A 20796-nucleotide genomic window follows, 5' to 3' on the forward strand; every position below is an offset into this window, starting at 1 on the left:
CGCACGGTAAACTCCTTAACAAAACCCAAAAAACAAGGAGGAATCACTGATTTTTTCTTATTCGTTCAATTACGTTTTCCCAGTACATTACAATAAATGGTGCAGTGAAAAACAACAACTTGTCCAGCAAAAAGCAAACCCTCATATGGCTATATCCACAGAAAAATAAAATAAAAAGTTATGGTTTTTGGAAGCTGGGGATAAAAAAAAAAAAAAGCGTAAATGAAAACCGAAAAACGGCTGCAGAAGAAAGGGGTTAACAAGAGGACTAATACGGCAGACCTGGGATCCTTCATTAGGCCTCTGGCTGCCGTGACAATCCATCATGTCGCAGAGGGTGGGCAATGGGGTGACAGATGGACCCCTCATCTGACTAAAGGCTTAGATGTCGTGATCTTTGTTGACCCTGGTATTTAAGCAGGGTCCGGAGCGGAGTTCCATCTGCTCCCGGCTGTTAGAGAGAGGTCTCAAGCCCTTTAAAGCTTACAAATTACAGAAAAAAGAAAATCGACTTTTGACTACCAAGTATTATTAGGAGACACTTGCCTTGCACCCCATTTCAGCTATTACTGTTTAGAAGGAAAAAAACTTCTAAAATTTGACAATAAGCACATGGATTAGTCACAAAACAGAAAAATGCTCTGTGGCCTGCGTAAATTGCAAACTTTTTGTAATAATAATCATCTCAACCATAAAGTGTAGATGTGGGAGTATAGCTACATAGATGAGCTGGCCAAAAACCTTCATTTCTTGACAAATTTTACGAGATATAGAAACAATGGAGTATTTATGTGTATCAAGCAGCATAAAATGAAAAAAATTTAATTATGCCAAAATCCAGGAAAGCTTCAGAATTTGAAGGAACTGTTGTCACTTTAAGTATTGTCATCTGAACTTAAGCACTGCTGCGGAGGATGGCCTTCAAGCCATTATCCATTAAACGGCAAGAACAAAGGAATGAGTAAAGATGGGCTTCCCGTTCTCTTTGACTAACAGAAGGGTATGTTCACACGCTTAGCAAAAAAGGTTTGAAAATACGGAGCTTTTTGCGCTGCGTTTTATACGGCCGTTTTTGGAGCTATTTTTCTATAGTCAATGAAAAACGACTCGAAAAACGGCTCAAGAAGTGACATGTACTTTTTCGCTGTCGTTTTTTTTACGCGGCAGTTTTTCATAACGGTCCCGTAAGAAAACGTTCCGTCGGAACAGAACGCAGTTTTTCCCATTGAATTCAATGGGCAGATGCTTGGAGGCGTTCTGCTTCCGATTTTTCAGCCGTTTTTCAGCCATGTGAACATATCCTAACAATGCTTCATGTGCCACGGTGCCAACACAGATGCAGTCATTTTTAGAGCGTGCGATACCCATGCCTGCTTTGTCCTCCTATACCTGATCTACAAAAGACTCCTGTAGAAAGTCAGTGTAGGAATGTTGTATGTTTTACAAATACAGGAGGCCTCTCTTGGAGAATGCTCCCGTAACTAAGAAGTTTTCAGTTCAAGAGCTGGAAAGGAAAGGAAGGCCCTGTTTTGAACCACCTATTTTTGCTAATGTCCATATGCCCCAATACTAGACAACCCAAAATATATTTTTGTTTTTTCTTAAAGCAGGCAATGATGTGCTCTGCAGACACTATAAGGCCGAGCTCACTCAACCTCATTGTGGCAAACTTTATAAGTACTTTTCCCTCCAAAGCTTGTAACAAATCCAAAAGGGAAGAGGAGTATAGAAGAAACCTTTATAGATCTTCTCGCTGTTGGATGGGAGTACTGGCAAATAAAGCAAGCAGCAAACACTGACATTAGGATGTGTGAACCCTGCCAAACCCTGTAACAGCAGTACTCCCCATTCCCCCAGTAGCAGCAGTGTCTCTCGTCCCTTCCCCCAGTAACAACCTATATAGATGTAGACTAACTTAATACCAGGTTATACTCCAAAAATATTACTAATCCCTCAAAATGATGTAGCAGCCCACAATAGCTCTAAACAAAATCATCAACCCTTTATTAATGTCATATATGAAAATATATTCATTAAAATATAGAATCACAATGCAATGATGCAAGATGAAGATATAGTACGGCTCAGTTAAAGGCAATAATATCCAAATGTATATATAATCCATAATGCCAAATGCCATAAAAAACATGGACATGTCAATGGCTGTAAACAAAGAGAAGCTTGTAAATAACTCATGAAAGAATAAAGTAACGTTAAAACCAAGCACACCATTGTTTTTCTTGTGAAATTCTCGATAAGTTTGATGTGTCACATGACCCTCTTCCCATTGAAAAAACTAAAGTTGGATACAAAATGGCCGACTTCAAAATGGCCGCCATGGTCAACACCCAGCTTGAAAAGTTTCCCCCCTCCCATATACTAATGTGCCACAAACAGGAAGTTAATATCACCAACCATTCCCATTTTATTTAGGTGTATCCATATAAATGGCCCACCCTGTACAATAAATTTAAAACACTATAAATGGGTGATAAAGTGCAAGTGAAGACAATTTGTACAAAGCAAGATCCAAAATACGATACATAAAAGTGCTAGCAAATGCTTATAGCTGCAAAAAAATAATTTAGCAGAAAACTGCACAGTGCAAACCAGCATATTCCATCACCTGAAACCCAGGGCGACTCAAACCCCAACACGTTTCACGTAAGCTTTTTCAGCATTAGTAGCAGCATAGCCCCAGCAGAGCAGCAAGTGCAGCAGTAGAGTAACTTCTCCCGCTGATGTAGCAGAAGCAGGGTCCCATTCCTCTTGTCACAGAAGAAGTGGCAGCAGGGTCCGCCACCATCCTTTAATTATAATAGCTGCACAGTCCCCTCTCCTTCCCCCATTAGAAGAGACAGCAGGGTCTCTGCCCCCTTTCACACCAGGAGTAATGACAACAGAGCACCCCCTTTCTCTCCAGTAGTTGTAGCAGTAGCAGGGTCGCTGCTTTCCCTCAGTAGAGGCAGCAGGGCCCCTACTGCTTTCCCCCAGTAGTAGTAGCAGCAGTGTCTCAGGTGCCCCATCAAAGCATTGCTTTCCCACATTTATTCACCTACCATGATGTGCCCTCTACATGCACCAGTCTATTTTTGAGTGTTGCATGGAGCCCCCTATTTCTGAATCATGATCAGGTGACTGTAGAGTGCGTACACTCCTACTGGGGGCATGTGACTTCACCCATGCCCCTTCCCCATTATTGGCCATACCCTTTACCAAACCCCCGTCCCTATAATAAAACTCGGACACTTGGGTTGTATACATTTGGCCACGGCAGCCATTTTATTTTACAAACAAACATAATGAACAACAATTTACAAATAATAATAACAATGGAAGGGGAGTCCTTGGAGCTACAAAAGTCTGTCGCCAAACAGCCCACCTGCATAGTATTTTACTCCCAGCCGTCACCCTACTGGCTCAGGGGCACCGTTATACCTGCAGTTTGCTGACCTAAACCGCAACCACCACCCAGCTGGAGCCCAAATTGACCAGACTACCAACCATAATAAATTGGGGAGGGACCATACTCCCGATGAATCCCCCCCACAGTAATTTACCACCAACTCCAAGGACCCCCAATCCGCCACACGAACATACTTAGACACCTTTAAGTATGCGAGCCCCCACCCAACAAGAGGGCCCTTTCGATTCCTTCCTGAAAGCGCAGAGTCCACAGGTCAATGCCCACGGCTGTCAGGTGCACACCATCACCTAACGAATAATTCCCCAGGCCATCCCCGAAGTCGTAATGACGCACGAAGACCCCCCCTCCCCCGTTTCTCACCACGAAACTGCCCGATTAACCTTGACCAGGACTTTATTTAAACGCGCCACCGACCTGGCATGCCGCCAAACCTTACGCGGGACAATCTTCGACCAAACCACCTTAACTCCCGGGAAACTGGACCACAACCCTAGTAGATCATATTTAATATCCCTAATGAATTCCCGGAAAGGATGACTACCCAAATCATTACCCCCGACGTGCAAAACCAAGACATCCGGGGCTCTGTCCATCCGTGCAAACCTATGCACGTCAGGCAACACCCGACTCCACAGCATCCCTCTACTCCCAGTCACCGCACAACTACCTCCTCCCGCCGAAAACCCAACTGCCGCCCGTCCGGACGAACAGCCCGCTCCGTCCCCCAATGAACGTACGAATGCCCGACGATCCACACCAAATCGGCCCGAGGGACCTGGAAAATAAAAAAACAACTGATTAAAGCAAAACTATGCACGGTTGTAAGCGAAACATTGAGGAGGAGAGAAAAACGAGAGGGAGGGAGAGAGAAGAGAGGAGGGATTACGACTTAATTATCATAGAAACTGAGGGCGCACATACAGCTGGAAACGGCAGTAATCCCATCGACCTATCCGCTTTACCACCTCCTCCTCCAACCCCTATGACACCGCCTCTGTCGCCGCCCCAATACGAAATGAATGGGGGAAAACAACGACTCCTCCAATCCCAACTGCCGCAGACACCTACAAAAAACCCACGTAAACTGGTACCGGGACAGAAAGGACCTGTCCTCGTGACACAACTGTCCCCTCAGTACCGGCGAAACCTCTCTGTACCCCACAAAGCATGCGACTGGGCACATCCTGGCCCCCCTGGCCGCCCCCAACACCACTCTCTTAACCCGACCCCCCTGATCCATCTTAGAACGCCGGATCCAGAATTCCACACTCCGATCTGTCAACAACACATCGTCCATCCTCAACTCCCCAGGCCTCCTTGTGCTGGGCGCCACCAGCTCACCGACCCTCAGGGCCCCAAAAAACGCCCACGAGAACGCCAATCTATACAGAGTCACCTCGAAACTAGAAAAACAAATGTCACCCAACACCCCCCACAACTGTTCCAACAACATAAAAGAGACTGGGCGGCGATGGTCCGGCAACATACTCCCCTTCCTATACCCCCTCAGGGCCTGGCCGACTAAAAAACATTTTGTAACATCCCTGTACCACCGGAGCTTAAAACCAAAAGCCAGGGCTACCACAAAACGATTAACCTTGGACACCGACCAGCCCGCAATAGAGAACTGTCCCAGAAAAACCAACAACGCCACAACCCGATCGTCATCCGTCCTTACCCCATCCAGAACTGCCAGCCAACTTTCCCGCTCCCGCCACGCAGAATCATAAGCAGCCCAAGTACCCGTAGCAAGCGAGGCCCGAATCAATCCTCCTGCGGCTCGTAACCCAGCCCCCACAGCCACGAGATCCCGTCCGCAGTCACCATCCGGAAACGGTCCCACTGCAAGCGAGAAAGAGAATCTGCGATGTCATTCTTGATCCCCAGCACATGAACCGCCACAACCCAAGCGTTCAACGACAACGTAAAACCAAGTGTCTCAACAGCCGAATGACAGGGGGGGGATGAAGCCGACACATTATTAATAGCCCCCACCACCCCCAAGTTGTCACAATGGAACCGGACCTTGCTGTCCCGAAACCTCTCACTCCAATTTTCCACCGCCACTACTATGGGAAACAGCTCAAGGAAGGCAAGGTTCTTCACCAAACCCAACTCCGCCCACTTCTCCGGCCACCGAGCCGCGCACCACTGTCCCTTGCAGTAAGCCCCAAATCCCACTCCACCTGCAGCATCTGTAAACAACTCCCAATCCACGCTGTCAACCACCGGGGACATGATCAAGGACTTCCCATTATAACAATGCAAAAACTCAAACCAAACTGCCAAATCCGCCCTCAGCTCTTTAGTCAGACGAATAAAATGATGCGGGGCCGACACCCCAGCCGTCGCTCCCGACAGCCGCCTGCTAAAAATCCGGCCCATGGGCATAATCCTACAAGCAAAGTTGAGCTTACCCAACAAGGACTGCAATGCGCGCAAAGAGATCTTACGCAAGTGCCTAGCCCGATCCACCTCCGCCCGCAAAGCCACCAATTTATCCTCCGGGAGCCGACACTCCATCCTCACAGAATCAATGGCGATTCCCAAAAACACCAGACAGCAGCTAGTTCCCTCTGTTTTGTCCTGGGCCAAAGGCACCCCGAACCTCTTTGCCACCCACTCCATCGTGCTCAAAGTAGAACAAACCGAAGAACCGACTGGACCAACACACAGGAAATCGTCCAAGTAATGTATCACCGACGAGACCCCTGCCACATCGCAAACCACCCACTCCAGGAAGGAACTAAAAGCCTCAAAATATGCACAGGAAATCGAACACCCCATAGGGAGGCAGCGATCCACAAAATAAGCCCTGTCCCAATAACACCCTAACAGCCGTATGCTCTCAGGATGCACGGGGAGGAGGCGAAAAGCCGACTCAATATCCGTTTTCGCCATTAAAGCCCACACCCCATAACGGCGCACCCACGCAACCGCTGCATCAAACAATGTGTAAACCACCGAGCAAAGTTCCGGAGAAATCCCATCATTAACCGATCGCCCCCACGGGTAAGATAAATGATGTATGAGCCTAAACTTATTCTGCTCCTTCTTGGGCACCACCCCCAGCGGTAACACCACTAGATTCGATAATGGGCAACACTCAAACGGACCCGCCATATGCCCCAACTCCACCTCCTTCCGCAACTTATTCCCAACTACCCCCGGATACTGCAATGCAGAACGCAAATTACGCACGGTAATCGGCACCTTGTGTGCCGGGGCAGGGATACGGAAACCAACTGGAAAACCATCCAATAACAAACTTGCCCTAGATCGATCAGGGAGTCTATTTAGAAAGGGCTCCATTTCTTCCCAACTCACCGGCGTCCGGCCCTTGACTAGCGCCCCCGGCCCCCCGTCCTTTGCCTTTACGAAAACATTTAACCGCTCCGTGAGAGATCCCCCCGCAGGAGGAGCAGCTATGTTTAAACTTGCAACCCGGTCTGAACTTACACTGGCCCTCATTAAACTGCTAGCAGAACCCGGATTTTCCTCCTGCCCCTGAAACCCCCCCCATAAGGCAAGGAGGGACCGGCTGACCCGGCCCCACCCCCAAGAAAGGACAGGCCAAAGCGCACCGGAGCCATGACCCGCAACCATAACCCAATATCTTTGTTATCCCATCTAATGTCAGGCCGCACTGCCTTCCGCTGTCGGAACTGATCATCATAGCGCAGCTACGTCTGCCCGCTGTAAACTCGATGAGCCTCCCCGATAGCATCCATGTAACAGAAGAGGCCGGAACAATGTTCCCGCGTCTTCTGTCCAATTACGCTCGCCAAAATCGCAAACGCCTGCAACCAATTGACAAAAGTTTGAGGAATCAACAGATACCGACGTTTTTCTTCCTTCTCCTTTTTGCTTTCCAACCATTTCCCTTTATCTAAATTAAACTTCTCCAACGGCAACAACGAAAAAATTTCAACATATTCGTCCCTCCATATTTTCTCCATTACTTCAGGCTTCAGGTGCAAATGGGCCCTCAAAACAAACAGACCTCGCTCTTCGCCTTATCATCCATCCGCACCTCATCCACCGTCCCATCCTTTTCCGTCTGCACCGACACTGCCAGACCTGATTCCCTAGACACCCCCCCCCCCCCCGCCAAGCTCTACCTGGCGTGCTATCCACCACTGCAGGCCCCACCCACGCTGAAACCGGGGACGGGGAACCCAACACCCCCCCCCCTCCGCATCGCGCCAAAAGTTCACGCACACAATTCCCGAATCCCCCCCCCCTCCTCACCAACCGCACTCCCTGGACTCCCCCCCGCTACACCCCGGCAACCCCGTAGGCGCAAGTGAACCCCCACTCCCCCACCCCGGGGACCGAAATATAGCAGGCAACGAAAAAGTAGGAGACATCAACTGACCAGGCTGCGCAGGTGCAGTGTCCCCACCAGCCGGGGCGAAGGATCCATCCAGATGTCCCTCTTGGTCACCGAACTCCCAGTCGTCAACTTCATCCTGACCAGCCAGCCCAGGACAAGCGCCGCACGCCTGACATCCATGACCCTCCAAGGGAGCGCTCCAGACCAGTGCCGATGAACTGGGCCTCTCCACCCTTCTGTCGGGGGCCTCGTCCACCCCGCGGCCCGCAGGTAGCCGCCCACCTGCACGCCGTGTCACCACCGACCGTGGTACACGCCTGGAGCACGTGACATCGTCCTGGGGACAGGTGGGCCGCCCGACTGGATCTTCACCAGAATGGCCCACGGCAAGTCCTGGATCCCGTCGTCTGGAGGCAGAGGGCGGTCCCAGCTGCAAGGGCGCCTGCCCCCCCACCTCCGCTGAGCCAGGCCGGCTTCCAGGATTCCTCTCAGACCAGGCTGTCCTGCTCCCGGCAGCCAAGCGAGGGGCCCAGCCTGGATGGTCCCTCGTGGGGCTCCTTACCCTGCACCTGGCTCGCGGCATTACTTCCGGGCTCAACCTCCGGAGGCCTCATGCGACGGGACCGCCGCCGTGGAGGAGATGACGGCACCGTCTGCGCCCCGGATCCAAGCACCGACAATTCCTCTGCTCCTGCCCCTGAACCAGAGGGCTCCACCCGCTCCTCGCCTCGTCCGCTCACCGCCGAGCTCGAAGCTGCCGACAGCGGGCCGGAAAGCCCCAGTACCTCCGCCAGCCAAGCCATGCCTCGCTCTGCCACTGCCGCCCGGAGCTGAGTGAGTAGTGCACCCATGCTTTAAAGCAGTACAGGACAAGCTTTCCTGTGCTGCTAGGTGTAATAGCGGCATCCTTCCTCTCTGTCACCCTTAAGTATCCTAGCCTCGCCCCACTAACCTCCGCCCCCTAACTCCTTAACTCCTTCCCTGCCTACATCCCTGATCATGGTGGCCTCCCCCTAGGGCATTATGCCGGGTCCGGCCTGTACTAGATCTGCTAACAGAAATTGATGCTGGAGGAGCCGACAGAGGCTCTCATTATGTGACTCTCAGGTATGGTCAGTGACCAAGTGCCAAAACAGATGAAGGTGGTTTACAACATCCAGCGCCATGCATTTGTCAGCAGGTGAAAGCGCCCAGCTGCTGAAAGCAAGCAGTAGCCGAGTGCAGGGAGGACAGTTTCCTTTTTTTTTTTATTTGTCATGGTGACCAGTTTGTCTAGCCCTGATAATACTTACTAGAGATGCAAACAACGGAACCTCAAAAAACAAAAAAAAAACAAATATAAGTGTAATTAATATTGATAAAACAATAACCACTTCATATAAGATGTAGCAAATAAACAAACTTCAGCAAATCTGCTCCTGTGTTCTGTCCTGGAGACATGAGAGAGATGACAATTAATAGTCTATTACCGCAAACATCACTATCTCTAGAATCAGCATCTCTCTAATGTATCAAAAGCCGAGATTACTTCAATTATTCCATATAAAGGCAAAGTGCATCCTGGTTGTTCAGGCAAATGATATACATCTTGGCTCATAAACACCCACATGTAACATTGGATGGTTATTTTAGGTTTAGCATGTGATAAACATTTATCTTTAAATGAACGGAAGAGAAAAACGCAGCTGTCCAAACAAGTTCTGTACTCGTCTCAAACACCAATGAAGTAGCTCAAATGCATATGAAATATCAACAAATGTGAGAAATATGATGAACTAGTCCCTTTCTGTCTGACACAACTGTAGGGAAAAAAACAAAAAAGAAACCTGACATGGACCACACATGAATTTTTATATTTTCATCTATTGCTGCTAAACAAAATTTATAAACATGTAAATAAGGTTCTTAGTAAACATTTTGATCAAAACTTGCAACTTTACAGTGACCTCTTTTAAGTGGGCCCCTACTCTATTATGTAGGCCCTGTGTTGCGGCGGCATTGGGTTATCCGAGATGATGGAAAATACAGAAAAGTACCTGTATGTGTCTGAATGGTCATAAGGTGATACCACCATAGTTCAGAACTGATACCTGGTTTAGCAGAAATAGATAATTTAACCCGTTAGTGACCGCATCATAGTGTTTTTACGGCAGCCACTAACGGGCTTTATTCCGATGCAGTAGCCTTTTTACATCACTGCATCAGAATAAATATACAGAACAGGGAGCCGTTAAATCTCCCTGCTCTCAGCTACCAGAGGCAGCTGAGGGATGGGAGCATCTCTGCTCGAACGGGAGAGATCGATATCAGTATCGATCTCGCTCATTTAAACCCTTCAGAAGCGGCACTCAATAGCAAGCGCCGCATCTGAGTGGTTTTGGAGAGCGGGAGGGAGCTCCCTCTCTCCCAACCGGCACCCTGCATGAGATCGCAGGATGTCGGTGTCTTCTATGTAAACCGCGGGGCCTAATAAAAGGCCCCCAGGTCTGCCAAAGTTAATGCCTGCTAGTCCAGAGGCATGGCTTTAATAAATAAAAAAAAAATTAAAAACACACTTTTTCCCCTTACAAACTGCTTTATTATTATTTAAAAAAAAGTTACACACATTTGGTATCACCACGTCCGTAGCAACCCCAACTATAAAGTTACATTATTCAACCTACTCGGCGAATGCCGTAAAAAAAAAAAATAAAAAAAACAGTTAAAAAAATGTTTTTCTGTGCCTTAAAACAAAAATGTGATAAATAGTGATCAAAACGTTGCATGTACTCCAAAATAGCACCAATGAAAACTATGAGTCGTCCACAAAAAAAAAAAGCCCTCATACAGCTGCATCGGTGGAAAAAAAAAAAAAAAGTTATGGCTCTTCAAATATGGAGACACAAAAACAAATAATTAAAAAAAAAAAAAGAGATTTTACTGTGTAAAAGTAGTAAAACATATAGAATCTATACAAATTTGGTATCGTTGGAATCGTAAGAACCCGCTAACTAAAGTTATTGTGTTATTTATACCACACGGTAAATGGCATAAACTTAGGACGCAAAAAAAGTGCGCAGAAATTGCGGAGTTTTATTTCTATTACCCCCCAAAAAAAAGTTAATCAATAAATTCTACGTACCTCAAAATCGTGCTATTAAAAAAACACGAATTGTCCCGCAAAAAAATAAGTCCTTATACAGCTATGTCGACGCAAAATGAAAAAATTTATAGCTCTTGGAAAAACGTAAAAAATAACTTGGTCATTAAGGTTTAAAATAGGCTTGTCATTAAGGGGTTAAAATGGATGTAGTAGCGTCATTTTAGCCAATCCCTAAATTAAAGGTGGACTGTTTTATAAACATACGTTGCGCCAAATGTAGGACTACCTGTGCCTCCATTGATAAATCAGTCACAACATAAATAATGCAACTTTTTCCACGCCACAGTCTTTATGACTTTTTCTTTCCCTAATTACGACTATTCACAAAAGTGTTTTTTTTTTTAGAAATGTCTAAATCTTGGCAAAGCAGTTTGCAACACTGACTTTCCACTCCACTTTCAGAAATGGATGTGCAAGCAAATGGCTCTAAATTCTGGCTGAAACGGTTAATAAATCGGTTACACAGCAGATCAGACACCATTTTGGAATAAAGTGCACCAAAAAAAAGGCGCACATACATTGATAAATGTGGGCCCGTTTCATTTTCTCCTTTGTGGGTAGATTATCACTTTGTGTTCTTCAAATAACCGATGTACTAAAACTTGTAAGAAACAAAAAATAAAAAATGGATAAAAAAAAAATAAGACTATATATTGAAATCTTACAGGGTGCTGCGTGTCCCAATAACAGGGCATCTTGTCATCAGCTTATCATCGGGGGACACTTTTAACAAAAAACACTGTCTGAAGCGGAGAACCTCTTCAAGCACGTGTTAGCCTGGTTGAAACGAAACCTACGGCCCCAGTGCTGCAGTAGTTGCTGTACTTGTAATAAACAGAGTATGGTGGTAGAGAACATTCATCAATAGGACTGTGGCTGATACATAGATATGGATAAGCTCACATTTTCATCAACAGAGAGAAATGGTTGTCATATGTATTGGTCATCATTTTGACAGCCAAATTTTTTATTTCCACACAAGCCGCCTAATATGCCAATATGCATGCACAACGAAGATTATCAGATAAACATAGAGAAGCAGATAATTACTTCAGGATAAAGAACTTTTAGGAAGACATGCAGTATAAATGAGAATTGAAACTCATGATATGTATCAGTCATAGAGGGGGATTTTTATAAGGGATTGTGCCAAGATGGACATTTAACATCTATTCACAGGGTTAGGCCAGGGGTGGGGAACATTTTTTTCTGCCAAGGGCCATTTGGATATTTATAACATCATTCACGGGCCATACAAAATCATCAACTTAAAAATTAGCCTACTATATTTGGTCAAAGAGTTAGGCTGGGTTCACACGACCATGTTACGTCCGTAATGTACGGAACGTATTTCGGCCGGAAGACCCGGACCGAACACAGTGCAGGGAGCCGGGCTCCTAGCATCATAGTTATGTACGATGCTAGGAGTCCCTGCCTCGCTGCAGGACAACTGTCCCGTACTGTAATCATGTTTTCAGTACGGGACAGTAGTTCCACGCAGAGGCAGGGACTCCTAGCGTCGTACATCACTATGATGCTAGGAGCCCGGCTCCCTGCACTGTGTTCGGTCCGGGTCTTCCGGCCGAAATACGTTCCGTACAATACGGACGTAACATGGTCGTGTGAACCCAGCCTTAATTAACTCACCCCTAATGTGATGGCTGGGACTGCGTCTCCTTGGCGAGGCGTTTGATGTTAGCTGGTATCGATGATGTTGCTACTACGTCAGTCAGTCTGGAGCGCAGTCAACGCTTTGAAATGGTAAGTTTTGAAAAGAACTCACAGCAGTAAGTGGTTTCCGACTTAATTACTTAAAGGGGCTTTCCCATCAGGGACATTTATGACATATCCGCTGGATGTCCTCAGAAAAAGGATGGTTGAACAGCAGCACACATCTCCCAAATTTCAATCAATAGATTCTTTTATTGGTCAAACATCCAGTAAAAAATGGCAGCGTTCCGACCCGTGACAAGTGGAGGGTCTTTCTCAAGCCTAACGAAAGACCCTCCACTTGTCATGAGTCGAAACATTGCCATTTTTTACTGGATGTTTGACCAATAAAATAATCTATTGATTGAAGTTTGGGAGACGTGTGCTGCTGTTCAACCATCCTTTTTCTGAGGATTACATTACATCAGACTGGGTTTGTCTGATTTTATAGCGTGACACTGCTCCTGATATCGGAATTTGTGCGGCTTCAAATAATTTATTTTTGGATATCCATTGGACGTGTCATAAATGTCAGATAGATGTCGGTCCCACCTCTATCTCTAGAACGGGGCCCCCTAAATCCCATTCTAGCTCTCGTGTTCCGGCTGATTTACAACCATGAAGAAGAAAACAGCGTTTCCATAACTCCTATAGTATTGAATTGCAGTAACGGAGGCAGCGTAGCATGCGAGTTACGCTGTTTCCATAACTACCATTCAGTTCTATTGGACTTCCGAAAACAGCGTAGCTCAGCGAGCTACGCTGTTTTCTTATTCATGGTCGGAAATCACAATCTTCAGCCACGACACAAAGAGGTAGAACGAGGTTTAGGAGGACCCATTCTAGAGATAGATCTGAGACAAGCATCTATCTGACATATCCTGTGGTTATATTATAAATGTCCTTGATGGGAAAACCCCTTTAAGACACCTAACCTCACTTCATATAGGACAGGTCCTATGTCTACACCACAGCTAAAATTCTACATTTATGCCTCAGCTAAGTTTGTACATTTTTGGTCAGAAGCAGGAGGAAAGCAGATGGAGCCAAGTACGGTCATTCACTACAAGTGAATGCGCATGCGGCGGTCTGAGTGAGGAAGTCAGTGCGTGCCGGCCCGAGAGTGGACCAGTCCAGTCACCTGACTTCATGTCAGGTGACTGGACATGTCCCCTCCCGGACCGGCACGCACCGGCCTCATTCAGACTCCCGCCATATTTGACTCCATCCACACCTTCCTGTTCCTAAATGTTACATAGTTACATAGTACATAGTTACATAGTTAGTACGGCTGAAAAAAGACACATGTCCATCAAGTTCAACCAAGGGACGGGAAAAGGGAAGGAAAAATTTCTACACATAGGAGCTAATATTTTTTTGTTCTAGGAAATTATCTAACCCTTTTTTAAAGCCATCTACTGTCCCTGCTGTGACCAGCTCCTGCGGTAGGCTATTCCATAGATTCACAGTTCTCACGGTAAAGAAGCCTTGTCGCCTCTGCAGCTTGAACCTTTTTTTCTCCAGACGGAGGGAGTGCCCCCTTGTTTTTTGAGGGGGTTTTACAAGGAACAGGATTTCACCATATTTTTTGTATGTGCCATTAATATATTTATATAAGTTAATCATGTCCCCCCTTAGTCGTCTTTTTTCAAGGCTAAATAGGTTTAATGCTCATAACTTAGATTCTCCATGCCCCTAATTAGCTTTGTTGCTCTTCTTTGTATTTTTTCCAACTCCAGGGCATCCTTTCTATGAACTGGAGCCCAGAACTGAACTGCATATTCTAGATGAGGCCTCACTAATGCTTTGTAAAGTGGTAATATTACATCCCTGTCCCGTGAGTCCATGCCTCTTTTAATACACGACAATATCCTGCTGGCCTTTGAAGCAGCTGATTGACACTGCATGCTGTTATTGAGTTTATGATTTACAAGTACACCCAGATCCTTCTCAACAAGTTAATCCACCAGTGTAGCTCCCCCTAGGACATATGATGCATGCAGGTTGTTGGTACCCAGATGCATAACTTTACATTTATCTACATTAAACTTCATCTGCCAAGTGGACGCCCAAACACTTAGTTTGTTTAAATCTGCCTGTAATGAATGAACATCTTCCATAGACTGAACTATATTACATAGCTTGGTGTCATCTGCAAAAATAGAAATAGTGCTATTAATCCCATCTTCTATATCATTAATAAATAAAAGTTGAATAAGCACTGAACCCTGGGGTACACCACTTATAACCGGTGACCATTCAGAGTAGGAATCATTGACCACAACTCTCTGGATACGGTCCTTGAGCCAATTCTCAATCCAATTACAAACTATATTTTCTAAACCTATAGTCCTTAATTTACCCATTAGGCGTCTATGGGGGACAGTGTCAAATGCCTTTGCAAAGTCCAAAAACACTAAATCCACAGCGGCCCCTCTGTCTAGACTTCTGCTCACCTCTTCATAAAAACAGATTAGGTTAGTTTGACAACTTCTGTCCTTAGTAAAACCGTGCTGGCGGTCACTTATAATGCTATTTATTGTCACATAATCCTGTATATAGTCCCTCAATAGCCCCTCATACATTTTCCCCACGATGGATGTTAAGCTTACTGGTCTATAATTACCCGGGGAAGACCTAGAGCCCTTTTTGAAAATAGGCACCACATTTGCCCTGCACCAGTCCCTTGGCACTATACCAGTCACTAGAGATTCTCTGAATATTATGAAAAGGGGGACAGAAATAACTGAACTAAGCTCTTTAAGAATTCTAGGGTGTAACCCATCTGGTCCCGGAGCCTTGTGCATATTTATTTTATTTAATTTAGCTTGGACCATATCTACATTCATCCAATTCAGTATATCAACTGATATATTAACAGCACTGGCATCGGCTACATCAGCTGCTCTTTCTTCTGTTGTATATACAGAGCTAAAGAACCCATTTAGTAACTCTGCCTACTCTTGATCCCCTGTGATCAACTCCCCATTACCATTATCTAGGGGTCCTACATGTTCAGACCTTGGCTTTTTAGCATTTATATACTTGAAGAATTTTTTGGGATTTGTTTTACTATCCTTGGCCACCTGCCTTTCATTTTGTATTTTTGCTAATTTTATTACATTTTTACAGATTTTATTAAGCTCTTTATATTTTACAAAGGCTACAGCTGTACCCTCAGATTTGTATTTTTTAAATGCCCTTTTTTTGTCATGTATTGCCCCTTTCACAGAAGGTGTAAGCCATGTGGGGTTTAATTTGAGTCGTTTATACTTGTTACCTATAGGAATAAATTTTGCACTATAATTACCCAAAGTAGATGTGAAAATCTCCCATTTATCATTTGTTCCATTATTTGACATTAGTTCTTCCCAGTCTATATCCTGAATTGCAGCCCTCATCCTGGGGAAATTGGCTTTCTTAAAATTAAGTGTTTTTGCCCTACCAGCCTGTGTTTGTTTTTTACAGTATAGGTAAAATGTAACTATATTGTGATCACTGTTACCGAGGTTTTCACGAACATTGACATTCCCAACAAGATCTGCATTATTAGAAATGACCAGATCCAACAGAGCTTCACCTCTAGTCGGGTCTTCCACAAACTGGCCCATAAAATTTTCCTGCAACAGGTTGAGGAAATTTCTCCCCTTTGCAGTTGAAGCCGAACCATGACACCAATTAATATCCCGGAAATTAAAATCTCCCATTATTACTACAGTACCCGCCTGTGCAGCCCGCTCCATCTGTTTATATAGCTGAACTTCCATCTCCTCAGTTATATTGGGGGGTCTATAGATTACACCAAAAGTAATTTTTTCAGTGTTTACCTCCCTTTCTAGTTCCACCCACAAGGTTTCAACCTCCTCACAGTCTTCACCCACTATTGTCTCTTTCACACTCGTCTTCATATCACTTTTCACATACAGACATACACCACCACCTTTCCTATTTGCCCTGTCTTTCCGAAAAAGTGTAAAACCCTGTAAATTTACAGCCCAGTCATGTGAAGAGTCCAGCCATGTTTCAGCAACACCAACTATATCTATATTTTCTTCCAGTATCAAGGCCTCCAGCTCCCCCATTTTGCTTGCTAGACTTCTGGCATTTGTGAACATACACTTTAACTTGCCTTTCAGTTTTTCACTTTTATTATCAGAAATGTGATTTGACATTAAATCGGGCCTTTTTATTTACACTGATGTTTTGTAACGAAAGGCTCTCCTTATCCTGTGGTCTAGTCCTCTCCCCACATTCTGTTTCTCCCCCCACCAATATAGTCTGACCCCTCTCTAACCTGGCTACCCCTTCTTTTTCTACATTGAGTGAGTAACATGTGAGTAACTAGTACAGTACATGTAGTTTTCTACATGTGAGTAACTAGTATGGGTGACACCAAGGGAATGACACAGCGGCAGCGGTGGTCAGACTGAGATCTGTGCGTGCTGTGAAAGGAGTGGACTATTCCAGTCACCTGACCTCAAGTCAGGTTACTCAGGTCAGGTGACTGGACTGTGTCGGCCCAGCAGTGGATCACTTCGGTCAACTGGCCTCACGTCAGAGACGTGTGGTCAAGAGACCGGACTGGTCCACTCTCGGACCGGCACGCACCGACCTCACTCTGACCGCCACCATACTTGGCTCGGTCTGACCCTCCTCCTGCTCCTAAATGTGAGTGAGTAGGCCGGACGGAGCCAAGTAGCGAATGACACAGAGGCAGTGAGGTTGGGCCAGACCATATGATCTCGCGGGCTGGATGTTCCTCAACCCTGGGGTAGGCGATAGAGATCTGATTACTGATCACTAGAATAGGGTTTCCCAGCCCCCCATTCCTCCTCACTGCACGATTGCATTGAGAACTTTAAATGGAGCGGGGGCGAGAATGCGCACTGTCGCTCCATTCAAAATTTATGGGACTGACTGAGACAGCTGAGTATAGTGCACAGCTGTGTCCTTCAGCCCCAGAGAGACTGAATGGAGTGGCAGCATTCTAATGATCGGTATCATATGATCGTATATCACTCATCCGGTCTATCTTGTAACAACCTTATTAATACCAGTGGATCATGCAAGTGGTGCATCACTATCTTTCCCTTGTGCCATGTGGGCCAGACTCTTCAAAAGTGCACCTGGAGTTATATTTCCCCATTTTTTATTTTAAAAGTGGTGGAAAACGTTCATAAATGAACCTCACACGACTCGGACACCCTGCAGTGGCAGATAACTCGTATGAAAACATTGATTCATCTGTACAATGTAATCCTTTTAATAGATGCTTGTTTTCTTCACTTACTTTGGTTGTGACAAGCAACCTGGTGCTATTATCCCCTCGTTTTCACCATCAATTCGCAAATCTGTGAGTTCATCCATGTCGATCATCACATCATTTTTCTGTCCAGGAATAGAAGGAAGAAAGGAGAGGATCTTCTCTACAAGACTGTCTCCATGATGTCCAACAGCTCCTGAAACAATAAGGAATGAGGCAGTGGCTCAGTAGGTCTTGTGGGAAATTATTTTCCAGAAATATTGACATATATATTCTTATTTACTTTATCTGATTTTGCATTGAACTCTTTATACCCAGGCAAACTTCTATTTTTAATATTAATTCAGTAAAGACCATACAATATTGCATTTTGAATTTTGCGTAAACTCATGTTAAGAATATCATACTTTTACAGGTGTCTTAGGTCAGTATCACACTGCCGCAATACGGCCATATTTTATCATCCCTTTTGCACACGTAACACTCAGAAGCCTCACAAAGCATGACTCAAACTTGGATAACTATACGGTTCTATGGTGACCCAAGTTGACTTCATTAGAACTGCTGAAGTGCCGGGTCTTGAAGCTGTAATTCGGAAGTTAAACTGTGGATGTATTAAAGCCATCTGAAACTGGCCTTCGATAGAGCCAACACGAACAAATCTGGATTCTAGCAATACGTTGGAAAATTGTAAGCATAGACCAGGGATTTTTTTTTATAATACTGTAGATGAGTGGTGGTCAATCCATCATATTGTGAGGGCCTTTAATGCGGACATTGACTCCATCAATGGGCCACACATTACATTCAGCAAGAGCCAGCTCAAGGAACGCGCAAATGTAGGATTTGTTTCACACAGCTGTATTTGGGGGGGGGCTCTCATTTTTTCCATATATATATTTTATATAGCTAAAAGCAAGTTGGACAAATAAAAAAATACATATGGAGGTAACAGAGTACAGGCATTTATATAAAAAAAAAAAAGCAGATTTATTTTTAAATAGAATGCAGCTTGCATAATTATTTAACCCCTTCAGACATGGTAGAACCACATTTTGCTGCAATATTAAAAGTTAAAGAGGCTCTGTCACCAGATTCTCAAATCCCTATCTCCTATTGCATGTGATCGGCGCTGCAATGTAGATAACAGTAACGTTTTTGTTTTGTTTTTAAAACGTTAATTTTTGGCCAAGTTATGAGCTATTTTATATATATGCAAATGAGCTTTGAAATGGACAATCGGGTTTTTTTTTAGTTATGTCCAACTGGGCGTGTATTGTGTTTTTAACTGGGCGTGTTTACGTGTATGACGCTGACCAATCAATAACCAGTCAACGTCATACACTCATCTCCATTTATTTACACAGCAGTGATGTGCAGCCACATAAACAGAGATTAACGTTAATCAAGTGTCCTGATAATGAATACACATGACCTCCAGCCTGGACGTCATGTGTACTCAGAATCCTGACACTTCTGACTCTTTTCTGTGAGATTCCAGCGAGCCACGCGTAATCTCGCGAGATTACGGAGGTAAACGAGATTTCGTTTCCCTTGCTGGAAATCTCAAAGAAAAGAGTCAGAAGTGTCAGGATTCTGAATACACATGACGTCCAGGCTGGATTTCATGTGTATTCATTATCAGGACACTTGATTAACGTTAATCTCTGTGTATGCGGCTGCATATCGCTGCTGTGTAAATCAATGGAGATGAGTGTATGACGCTGACTGGTCATTGATTGGTCAGAGTCATACACATAAACACGCCCAGTTAAAAACACAATACACGCCCAGTTGGACATAACGAAAAAAAAACGCCCAATTGTCCATTTCAAAGCTCATTTGCATATATATAAAATAGCTCATAACTTGGCCAAAAATGAACGTTTTTTTAACAAAAAAAACGTTACTGTTATCTACATTGCAGCGCCGATCACATGCAATAGGAGATAGGGGTTTGAGAATCTGGTGACAGAGCCTCTTTAAGTTTCTACCAGATTTGCACTTCGTTTCGGAATTATTTTTTGCCCACTCTGCATTGCTGATTTGCTCCAGGTTGTGGGGGATGGTGTACTTAGAAATGCTGACTGCACATAGAAATATGCATGCACAATAATACAGTTATGCCAATTGTTCCATTATATAATATTAGCACCTTACTCAGGACCTATAACATGAAGAACTAATACAAATGGAAAGTGTACTCGAAATGAGCCATGGAGATTGATCTAAAGAATATAATTAGTCACAGTCAAATATTCAATAATCGTTTGTATTGTGGATACAATGTTTTAGGGTCTGTTAACCCGGATATGCCACCATCTTGACATGTACGTGGTTTCCAAAATTCTCAATGAAAAATATTGTGACGGTTATGCACCAGTCAGGTCCACACAATACACGACAGCCAAACTGAATTCAGGTCTTGTCAGCTTCACATGGAGAAAGGTCAGAACATGAAATACAAGTCCATAACCATTCCTTACCTCTTCTGACAGTAGATTAAAGAGGTTTTCCAATGATCTATATTTATCACCTATCCACAGGATCAAATATATGATAGGAGGGGGTCGGACCTCGGAGACCGCCAGTCAATCCCGAAAACAGGCTCACTTGGTCATCTCCGTGCACCACATACGAATGGAGCAGTACTGCGCATACTCAGCCACCACTCCACTGTCTATGGGGCAGCCGCTTGGCTAACTCCAGCAGCCCCATAGAAAATGAATGAAGCAGTGGCCAAGCATGCGCAGTACTGCTCCATTCATATGGGGTGCACAGAGCCAGGTAAGCCCTTCTCAGGATCAGTGGGGGTCCCAGCGGTCAGACCCCCACGATCAGATATTCATCACCTATTCTGTTGATATGAGATATCAATTATGGGAAAACACCTTTAAGGGACATGGCGCTCTGTAAAG

General features: G+C 44.9%; 1 protein-coding gene across 1 annotated transcript in view; it reads right to left on the reverse strand.

The window, feature by feature from the left end:
• SCFD2 (sec1 family domain containing 2) overlaps positions 1-20796 on the reverse strand; it is a 578236-nt gene that overhangs the window by 548224 nt on the left and 9216 nt on the right. Inside the window, exon 2 of the mRNA XM_075859720.1 lies at positions 17906-18074. Within this exon, the coding sequence (XP_075715835.1) occupies positions 17906-18074 (169 nt within the window). The remainder of the gene's footprint in view (positions 1-17905; positions 18075-20796) is intronic.

This window comes from Rhinoderma darwinii, chromosome 1 (genome assembly GCF_050947455.1).
Source record: "Rhinoderma darwinii isolate aRhiDar2 chromosome 1, aRhiDar2.hap1, whole genome shotgun sequence".
Taxonomy (NCBI): Eukaryota; Metazoa; Chordata; class Amphibia; order Anura; family Rhinodermatidae; genus Rhinoderma; species Rhinoderma darwinii.